Source organism: Leishmania donovani, chromosome 19 (genome assembly GCF_000227135.1).
Source record: "Leishmania donovani BPK282A1 complete genome, chromosome 19".
Taxonomy (NCBI): Eukaryota; Euglenozoa; class Kinetoplastea; order Trypanosomatida; family Trypanosomatidae; genus Leishmania; species Leishmania donovani.
Genome location: NC_018246.1, coordinates 636,536 through 646,844, shown reverse-complemented (window position 1 = coordinate 646,844; position 10,309 = coordinate 636,536). Strand labels below are relative to the sequence as shown.

Sequence of the window (10,309 nt, the reverse complement as noted above, 5' to 3'; positions counted from 1 at the left end):
CGTAGGGGGGATGGCCCTGTCACCAGCAGAAGCGGCTCTGCAGCTGGCAGGAAAGGGGATAGCGGGAGGGGGCTGCTCGGCCACCCCCCCCCTGTGGAATAATGTGAATGCACTGGGCCCTGAGATACCACGCACTGAGATGCCCCCTCCCCGTCATCAGGGTCAAGTAGGAGGAAGCAACAAGAGAATGTAAGGGATGGAGCCGTGGTATAGGCACGTGTTAGGGAGATCAGCAGGAACCCGCCGGTCGTCGCAGCGGCAATCAAAGAAAAGACAAAGCGAGATTATGGGCGTAGCAGAAGCGCATATAAAGCGCTCTCTCCTCCTCTGCTTTGTTTTTAGAATGCGAGAACGTCGAAGAAGTAAGGGAGAAGGGAGAAACTACAAAAACACCGTCTAAGTCGAACAAGAGAAGCAGGATCCGAAGATAGGGAAGAGAATCACTGGATCACTCATCACGGAACAATGCAGAACAGAGCGGAAAGCGGGAAAAGAGCCGTGAAAGACCAATCCGTCGCGGCCCTGACGCAAAGAAAAAAAAAACATGTAAGACCAGCAGTGAGGAAAACATAAATGGTACAAGACAGCAGGGGAAATCGTGATCGGAGAAGCGAATGGGGACATACCATAGTATCATCGAAAAGAAAAGGCGGGGTAAGAGAAAAGCGAAAGTTGGGCGTCGTGCAAGGCGATGAAACCAAGAAACATACAAAATAGGAATGGAGAAACTACACAAGAGGGCGGTGCGCTTTCGAATTCATCGGTGCTGGGCGATAAAAGGGAAAATAAAGCAGACGAGAATTGAAAGTATTGAGAGGGAAAGAAAGCAAAGAAAAGCTAACAGCAGTATCTGGGGGGGAGGGGAAGAGCGTGTAGGCAGGAGGAAGGCCTTGCATTCGTGCGGTCTGTAAGGGGTCCTTCGTGCATGAATGAGGAAATGTGCACTACGATTCGCAGGATGAAGAAAGACTTCGACACAGAAGCCAATGGCATGGAAATGCACTTGACCAAGATGAGAAACGTTCAGAGTCTCTAGTAGACAGTGGAGGCCTGCTCGCAACTGTTGGGGGAATGAAGCGCCTCGGAAAAGGACTCACTATCTTCTCTACCGTTTACAAGCTGACGTGGAATCGTCGTCACGAGTCCCTGTGCATCCTGCACAAATAGCCACCCCTCATTCTTGCGCAGCGAGTGGACAGAGTTCTGGAACGAGGTGGAGAGTAGCTGCCACACAGACGCGCTGCGATTGAGGCCCTTCCCACGCGCATTCTCGTCGTCGTCCTCCACCTCTGAGGTGGCGTCAGTGTATGGGCCCTGGTGCTTCATCCATGATGAGTTGAGACACTCAAAGGCTGAGGGACGATCCGCTGTCCTTGGCGCAAGCATGCGACGTAGTAAGTTCTTGGCCGGCTGCGAAACGTAGTTCCACTGAGGTCCGCTAAAGTCCAGACCTTCGTGCACAGCCTCAATATGCTCCTTCGACGACCGACACGGAAACGGCTCGCACCCCGTCAGGAGGATGCATATAGTCACACCAGCCGCAAAGATGTCCATACGCTTCACTAAATCTACCGGCGTTCGCGGCTTGGCTGCGTCTCCGAGCTGCTCGGCGGATTGCCGGTTTGAACGAGGGCGCTGCAAAGCGTTTTTCCGCGCGTTGTAGGCGGAGAGAATCTCAGGGGCAGCGAAGCCGAGCGTTCCACACGGAGTGGACGAAATGAGGAGCGGCTTGCAAGCCTTCGCACGAGGCTCGGTGCGCTGCACGTTTTCCGCCCTAGGTCCTACAATACCAATGGCATCCGCGGGTACAGGCGGCAAAGGGGGGCGCGAGATCTGTGCTGGCGACAAGGTCGCATCTCCAGCCTCGTTTTGCGGAAGCAGCTTCGCGTACCCGAAGTCAGCAAGGCGTATGTACAAATCATCAGACGAGTTGGTGTGCTCCGTGGAGCGCCCGTCGTCTGCACCGAGAGATCCATCCCCCTGCCTCTGTACATCTGGATTTGCAACGGGTTGCAGCAGAATGTTCTCCGGCTTGATATCGCGATGCACAACGCCGCACACCTCGTGCATAAAGTGAAGCGTTTCGAGAAGCTGGCGCGCGATGACGACCACATCATACTCCATTGGAATCTGTTGGCGAACTAGCCAGTCAAACAAGTCTCCGCCCGCCACGTACTGAAGCACAATGTAGACCTCACTGGGGCCCTGCGCGACGAAGTGCAGCTGAACGACGTGACGATGGCAGCATCTACGTAGCGTGTCCACCTCCCGTTGAATGTGCTTCCACCTCCTCAAGGAGAAAACAGTCGACTTTCGGATCGCCTTCACCGCCACCGCGCGACCAGAAAGATCGGCTAGCACCTTTGCATCCAGCGCATCAATTAGAGACCGCGCGAGCTCCTTCGTAATGTCGCGACGCACCACCGTGTGATAAACCTCACCGTTGGCACCTTTGGAGATGAAATGCCTACCTTCGAAAAAAGTACTCCACCCGTACCGCGTGTGAGGGTACGGCAGCACAACGCCCATCTGCGTGGCGTGGCATAGCTGCAGCAGATGATGCTTTGCCGTCGCGTCACAGTATTCAAAAATCTTATTCCAAACAAACCGCGGTGCGTTGGCGACCAGATTCGGCCCTGCTACGCATCGCCGACACACTGGCGCAAACTCGGCAACAGCGTGCTCCTCGTCATAGCAGGTCGAAAAACTAGACCCGTAGCGGCGCCACACGTAGCACTCGCCGCAGCAGCGAAGATGGCAGCGGCTACATTGCTTGAGGACGAGGGTGCTGCCCGTTTGCAGTGACGACTTGCGGGTCGCTTTCGTGCCACACAAATCACACACCGCGCGGCGCCGATTGGACGTCGATAAAGACGCTTTCCCGCTCTGCGATCCCATCTGATCCGCCTAGGCGTCTAAGAAGGACCTCGGAAGAACTGAGCCAGCTGTGTGTAAAGTTTGTTCGAGGCGGTTGATCGGTAGCAACAGACGTCGCCGAAGCCCTGTGCCGGAGGTGGAAAGAGACACCTGTAGCGACTGGTCGAATCCCTTTTCTTCTGTGATAACGTATCTCGCCTGTGCGAGAATGAAGAGAAAGCGGGATATGCCAAGTAGACGTGGTGCGTGGCAGGAAGTCACTCTGAGTCATTAGAGTCCTTTGCAGCGCAACGAAGCACCACACACTTCACTGCCGACCTCAACGTCAAGCAAAACAAAGGTGCAATGGCATAAAAGAAGGCGCGATTTACAAGCGGTGTCCCGACAGTTGTTAGCTGCTGAGCGGCGGGGGCGGAGTGCGTGCAGAGCATCGCAAAAGCGTAGACAAGGGAGAGAAGCGATGATTTGAGGACAGTCCAGAAGGGGCATACGAGACGAAAAAATAAAAGTGAAGCACTCCACTCAGCACAGAAAAGTGTACCTGTCTCGCCTGAGCACACACTCGCGTCGCGCCCATTGGCATGGTGCACATAAGTGCTCACGTGACCCAACTCGAGCAGCAGAGATCTGCGAGGATTCATTGTCAGCCACGGTGAAGCCGACTTTTTTTGTGCTTTTCGTTTTCATCAAACGAAACGGCGCAGTGACACTGCTAACCCTCAGTGGGGTTGACCGGCATTTTTTTTATTCTACTCAACAAGCTTGTGAATAGGAAGGATGTTGGCATGAGTAACAGAACGCGTATTAGGACCAGGGATCAGCTTTTCGGACCTTTCTCTTCTAGAGCTTCCACCTCCATGCGATGGCGCCGCTTCTCCTTGGCGATACACTTCATCAAATCTACCTTGTACGGGAAGTAGCAGGCAACATGCTTCTGATAAAGTTCGTACCCCTCCACGTGATCCGCCTCCATGCATTCGTGAAAGAGTGCGTTGAATTGGTAGCAGGGGTTGTCGGCCTTCATATCGGGATCGTACGGGTGGTAGGGGTGCCGGCCGAGAAGTTCGTTAATGTGCTTGTTGGCCAGGTCCTTCGTTGGCATGTTTTGAAGGTAGGCATCGTCCCCGTACATCCAATTGATGGCACGGCGAAAGTACGTGTCTTGCGGCATCCTCGCCTTACAATGATGAGTTTGTGATGCGTGTCTCTAGCCACTGCTGTCGGCCCCTCGACCCAGCTTCGGAAAATGTGAAAACGGAGAAACGATGGGGAGAGAGGAATAGTGGAAGGGGGCTCCAAGAACGGCACCCCAGAAGTGCCTATGTGCTTCTTTTTCTTCGCAGCAGCAACACATGGCATTGCGCATAAAACAGAACGAAAGGAGCCCATCGGACTGCATCGCTGATGTGCAGAGAGGCTCTGGAATGCAAGAGACCGCAGAGAGCTGTTTGCTTTTCCGTGTTTGAGTGCCAAAGCACAAAAGACCAAGACACCGAGGTGGTCGATAATGTCACTAGAAAGATCCAGCGGAAAGAACAGTCAGTACACTCAACGCTGTCGCCCTGCTCGCCGCAGGGACAAAAATTTTATCGTGGTAGTAGCCTGCAAAACGTTGTGGCTAATGCCTGCGTCCGTCAACGTACGGCTGAACGCTGCGAAGCCCACCGCGGACAGGCTTGAGTGGACGCGCATCGTGATCTGGCTCAGGTAAGGTTGCTCTTCCTCCTCGGGGCAAGACCGCCAGTACTCCCTCAACGGCTTAAATAATCGTGCAGAAGGGTCAGTGGCCTTCATAATGTGTTCTTCGAAAAGGCGTCTTCGACGATAAAGTTCAGTCCTTCAGCTTCACGAAACGTGGCGATGGCTTGGCTAAATGCAATGTTGCGAATACTGGCCCTCTTGCCGTTTGCCATGGTATGATACTCTGAGGAAAACGCACGCGCAGTTATCAAGGTTGGGCTGCACGCGTTTAAGCAGCTCGCTCATGCCAGCGCCAATGCTCTTCTTCTTCCGCCTCACTTGCGATAGTATCGATAAACTGTATCATTGAATGGTTTCTATGTATGATGCAGATTCACGGACACCAGTGGCTTCACTAGCGCAACAGTTGGAGATTGCGCAGTAACGAGAAATATGCACCGTATCAGCGATAAGGGCACAACGTCAAAAGTGGAGAGACTGTGCGTGATGTACAAAACAAAGCATCCATTAGCACCTCATACTCAAATAGACGTGTACATCTCAAGCGCCGCGCCGAAAAGCTCTGCAAGATCCATGTAGAGGAATACTGATTCACTGAAAGTTCCATTGCTGCGCCTCTATTTTTTTAACCGTTCACTCATGTAGTCCATCATACACAGCGATAGGAACGTATGCATCACTCAAATATGTTTCCCGTGCTCCATATATCGAAGTTCAGTCGCCCTCGATCCTCTAGCATCAACAGTCGTTGCTCCTGCACACTGTCATCATCGTCTGGCTCGGCGAGCAGGTCGCACTTGACCAGCTGCCGAACAGATAGAAGAGCCTTTGCCGGACCACACACAAATAGCTGACCCTCGTTTTGCAGGGAATCCGTGACCATTAGCCTGTTCCGCTTCACAAGGTCGGTCACATACCTGCCTTGCTTCTTATTGTCCTCCTCTCGGGAAAGCGCGTACTCGTACTTGGCAATGGCTCCTGTCCTCAGTGCTTCCTGGAGGGTTTCATCATACAAAAGTTCCGCCTTTGTGCGCGCTCCGTAGAACACCCAGCATGGAAACGGAGCACTGCCGGCGGCTGTGGAGGCGCGACGAAGCATCAGCTGCGTGACAGCCGCAATCAAAGGAGCAATCCCTGTGCCACACCCGATAAGAAAAAGTTGACTGCACAAGCTCTTGGCTTGAGCAGGGTTGCACAGAGCTGTGCATCCAGCCTGAAGCTGCCGGGCAAATAAAGAGTTTCCAAAAAGAGAAAAGCTGACGTACATGCCTCTCTGACCTGCGGCAGCTGCGCTCCTCGTCATAGAGCGCGCTGCACAACACAACGGGTGGGACGTGTGTCCAAAGAAAAAGTCGCTGTGGTCCCTGGAGGCATCCTGAGCAGCTCTGTTGAGCATGTCTGCAACGCGCTGAGCGTCCGCGCCAACGGCAGTAGCTGCAGGTAAATTTGCAGAGCGTCGAGCGCACACCTCCCTCATGCACAGCTGAAGTGGGCTTGGCGGAAGCGTTGCAGGAATCCAGTTTGCCAGGCTATACCTGCGCGTCTGGAGCGGTCCACTGACCTCAAGGAGACGGTCAAGTGGAATTTGGACGAAGGAAAAGACCTCAAGTACGTCGACAAGAGAAGGGTAGCAAAGCGGTGTACTGCTTTTTGACAGCGAACGCAGCAGCTGGGGACCTGTTTCAGAGGACGCGCAGGCCTCAAGAAGTCGCACCTTCTCTGGATCGGGTGACGGGGTGGTTGAAGTCGAAGATGCTGAGGAAGGTTTGGAGTCGCTGTAAATTCGAAAAAGACTTTCGAAAAAGCTCTGATGCAACAGGTAGCTACTACTGCTTATATCGACGTAGGCAGAGAGAAGCTGTCCAAGTGTCAGAGGCTTTTGTAGCGGAAGCCACGGGGGAAAGTTGTCTTCCGGCACAAACGGGGAGCGATGCAGCTCGCACCACGCATACGGATCCAGGCGAAGCGCCTTGCACAGCCTCTCAACGTCATCGGCGTCCTGAGTACCGCGACTGTTAGTCACAAGAACCTCCACTACATCGCCTGGTAGCATTGTCCTGCCTTTTGCGGATGTGAAGAGGTTGACGACGCTGATTCCCGGATCAGTTGGAGAAAACAGGGATGTGCTGCAGCTCACTAGTTCGATTCTGTCAATGGGAAAGAAACCGCGCGCCTTCATTTCGGCTCTCTCCCACTCACCTGGAGAGCCTGTGGTGGGCAAAGCTGGTGGATCAATGTACTTCACCACAACGGAACCGATATAATTAACAACCTCTTCCTCCTCTGAGGATTGGGTGCAATCCTCTTCGATCCCCCCGCCTGCTATAAGCTCTTCAAATCTGGCGACTTCATCGTAGTAAATATCCCATACGCAGCGGGTACACCCGCTTCCACAGCACTCCCCTGGTGCTGGCTCACGCGGACGTCTCATGCGTCTCAACTTACCGGTGTATACGAAAGAGATCGTCGAATAATTATCCCTTGATGAGCAAAAATAAAAAAAATAAAAAATAAAAAACGATCGAAGTATCCATGTACTATTGAGAGGCGGGGAAAAGGGGAGGAAGTATAGATTGGGCAGCAGCGCGCACAAGATTGGTTTACGCTTCATCAGAGTTTCTTATTTTTTCTTTTTAACAGTCCAGAAACGAGGGATCTTCGATCTCTAGAAATTACAGTGAATTTTAATTTGCGGAGAAGAAATGTGGAGTGTTGCCTTGCTCAGCAATAGCCACAGTGCACCGTCAGTGGACGATTTAAAAGCGGGTGTTCTTATTAGAAGAGGTTTGAGTGGTGCATGCAACAAAAAAGTGAGAACCAGATTCCTATCCGTTCGATTGCGAATGGGCTTCGACAACCCGCCACAAATCCTCACGGAGTTGCTCTTTGGTTTCTATATGGCTATGATTCCACACAAACGGATCAGGAGCGTCAGCTTCTTCTGCGGCATCTCTGTACTTCGAAAAATATGGATGTTCCATCACTTGCTTCGCAGTTAATCGCCTCGCTGGATGGAAAACTAGCAGCTTCGACAGAAGGTCAGTTGCCTCTTCTGTAGCCATTGGAAAAAGATCTCTGAAGGAGAGAGCCGGCCGACGCGGCTGAGAGAGAATAAATGCCTTTGCTTCTGAGCTCAGAAACTCCATGTCATCTATGGACGGGGATCCTAATAGGTTGACAATCATTACTAGCTGTCCAATATAATCTGTTCCCGGAAGCAAAGTGCGCCCCAGCATTAGCTCTGCAAAGATCAGGCCAAGGCTCCAGACATCGACCGCGCTCGTGTACTGATTGGATCCCATCCCGAGTACCTCAGGGGGTCTGTACCACCGTGTTACGACGTACTGTGTGAGATCTGACGAGCTCATCACTTGATCATCACGAGCCAGCCCAAAATCGCAGATTGCTAGAGCGCAGTCTGCATTTACAAGCAAGTTGCTCGGCTTCAGGTCGCGATGCATCACCTTGGCAGAGTGAAGGTAATGCAATCCACGGAACGCTTGAATCATAAAATACTGCAGATGCTCATCAGTGAGTTTCTGCCGACTTCGTATAATACGATTTAGATCTGTGTCATAAAGATCCATCACCAAGTATATGTCCTCAAAAGTCTCCTTTGACTGTGGCCGCATGAAGTGGTGGAGGCGAATCAGATTATTGTGCTTCAGCGACGTCATTATCTCCATCTCCCGCAAAATTCGTTTCCCTTCACGAAGATCACCAAAAACACGCGACAGTCGCTTGATCGCCACTCGCTCACCCGACCCGTTCGCGACCGCTGAACAAACAGTGCCACACGCACCAAATCCAACAACCTTGACCAGATCATATTGCCTGTCCACTTCGAACTGCTGCCCTCGGACACTATATATTTTTTTGCCGCTGGGCAGTTCAACTAAAGGGACGAGTTGAGCCATGTTTATTTATGTCTCCTCCAGTCGCTTTCTGGACTGTGAGCAGCTATACAACCAACATTTGCAGCAGTAGTGAGCAGAGATGTAAAGGGAGTAAATTTAAGGTATTTTACAGATAGTTTCCCGAGCATATGCAGTTGACTTGAGTAGTGTGCAGCGATTTTGTCAAGTCGTGCGAAATTCCGCTTTATACTCCGCGAGAGAGAGCCTATTTGTTTTTCGAACAGGAGAGTGAATTTGCTACTAGTCGGCTGCTGAGGATGAGTGGCAAAAATAATTCTTCTTGACTATTTTATGATACATCAATCATACATGTCACGATCAAGATCCGTGTGGATTTGACAAACTTGGCCTGCACGTCATCCGTCACGATAGGCACTGGCAGCTGAGTTACGCTTCCATTAATTTCCAGTGTGCCTTTTGTTGCAGAGAGATCAATGTCATGAAGTGAGGACACACTGTCAGGTACTAAAAATCTAACGATCACCTTCTCCCCAGTACGCTCTATGGAGAAGCGGGCCCAGCTAGCCTCGTCTTTTCCTTGAAGCTCAGAAGTAGGTGCGACAATCGTGCCGGAAGTGTGCGTATTTGCCGTCTTATCTACGGACTTCAGTGTTTTAGCAGGGGGAACGGTGAGCCCTTCCACGTTTCGTGTGTCAATAATTTGACACCTCTCCCGCAGTGATTGTGGAATGTGTGACAAAGGGTCTGGAGCTTTGCCAGAACCTTCACTGCTTCCGTCAGGGCCGTAAAGTCGTGCATTTCCGTCTACCAAAAACCCTTTTTTGATCGCTGGTGTTGATATCACTTCACGAATCCGCGGTTGTTTGCACTCCGGTACCTGTGCCTTCATTAAATCAAGTGCATCCGGAATGGTGTCTTGCTCGTTCTTGCGAGTAAAAGAACTATTTGACTTCCTCTGAAGCAGCGCAGCAGCGTTCTCGATTATCGAAGTCATCGACTTTGATGTTTCGACGGTGTCGTCATAGTAAAGGGGGTTGCCAGCGATTCGACAAGACCTCGGCAACAATTGTACACCACACTCATTTCGAATCCACTCCATCGAAAGCGTCACCAGTTTTTCCGTCAGATGTTGAAGAAGGCGGTGCCCGGGAGAGCACTTTTTAATCAAAAGCGTATGCACGACAACATCCACGCAGTATGCGTAATCGCCACTTTTTGTTTCTTTCGGTTCGCTGACGGAGATGGGGATAATAAGATTATCGACTCCGCGGTGCTCTACGTACTCAGTATCCACTGCGTTCATACTTCGGGCAAGTGGGGGCCCAACAGAATCGTGGCCGCAAACATTCACTATGTAACTACAAGACTCATCCGCGGTTTTTGCCACGAACGCAAAGCCGACCATGAGACCAGATGCCGTCAACATTTCAGAGTGAGAGTTTTCGAAAACACTACCGACTGCAAAGAAAAAGGAGGAAAGTAAAGAAGAGCCTAAGTATCAACGTTACATTTTTGGTGTGCCAACATCTCCCTTAACTGGCAAGAAGCACGAGTGCGGCCCCCCTCTACACCGGCCAGTCGCAGGCCCCACCCACGTGGTGCGAAGAAGCCGCAGGCGCGCGCTACAGCAATGCGCCGACCCAGTCATCTGAGCTCGGCCCCTGCCTCAAGCTCCTCCCCTCCCCCCAGCCTCCTCGCAGGTCGCCTCACAGCCATGCCCATGGTGCCGGTCACCACCTCGTGCGACCCTCGGGGTGGCTCACGCTCCCCACACCAGTAGGCAGCGAGGACCGTCTGATATGCGCTCGAGTCACGCCGACACTTCGCCCATCAGGCGGATGGCACAGACGCGT

At 52.1% G+C, this 10,309-nt stretch overlaps 5 protein-coding genes across 5 annotated transcripts; all 5 read right to left on the bottom strand.

Annotated features, from left to right (window-relative positions):
* Positions 1-1,032: 1,032 nt before the first annotated feature.
* On the bottom strand, positions 1,033-2,898 carry LDBPK_191510 (protein kinase, putative; the record flags this gene model as incomplete). Its single annotated transcript, XM_003860275.1, has 1 exon — positions 1,033-2,898. One exon carries the CDS (start codon positions 2,896-2,898, stop codon positions 1,033-1,035), a length of 1,866 nt encoding a protein of 621 aa, XP_003860323.1.
* A 796-nt stretch (positions 2,899-3,694) lies between these two features.
* Positions 3,695-4,048, bottom strand: LDBPK_191500 (hypothetical protein, conserved; the record flags this gene model as incomplete). Its single annotated transcript, XM_003860274.1, has 1 exon — positions 3,695-4,048. The coding sequence occupies one exon, from the start codon at positions 4,046-4,048 to the stop codon at positions 3,695-3,697; it is 354 nt and encodes a 117-aa protein (XP_003860322.1).
* Positions 4,049-5,254: 1,206 nt separating this feature from the next.
* On the bottom strand, positions 5,255-7,009 carry LDBPK_191490 (oxidoreductase-like protein; the record flags this gene model as incomplete). The annotated part of the gene is made up of 1 exon (XM_003860273.1): positions 5,255-7,009. One exon carries the CDS (start codon positions 7,007-7,009, stop codon positions 5,255-5,257), a length of 1,755 nt encoding a protein of 584 aa, XP_003860321.1.
* Positions 7,010-7,403: 394 nt separating this feature from the next.
* On the bottom strand, positions 7,404-8,495 carry LDBPK_191480 (mitogen-activated protein kinase; the record flags this gene model as incomplete). Its single annotated transcript, XM_003860272.1, has 1 exon — positions 7,404-8,495. The coding sequence occupies one exon, from the start codon at positions 8,493-8,495 to the stop codon at positions 7,404-7,406; it is 1,092 nt and encodes a 363-aa protein (XP_003860320.1).
* A 289-nt stretch (positions 8,496-8,784) lies between these two features.
* Positions 8,785-9,882, bottom strand: LDBPK_191470 (hypothetical protein, conserved; the record flags this gene model as incomplete). Its single annotated transcript, XM_003860271.1, has 1 exon — positions 8,785-9,882. The coding sequence occupies one exon, from the start codon at positions 9,880-9,882 to the stop codon at positions 8,785-8,787; it is 1,098 nt and encodes a 365-aa protein (XP_003860319.1).
* Positions 9,883-10,309: the final 427 nt, after the last annotated feature.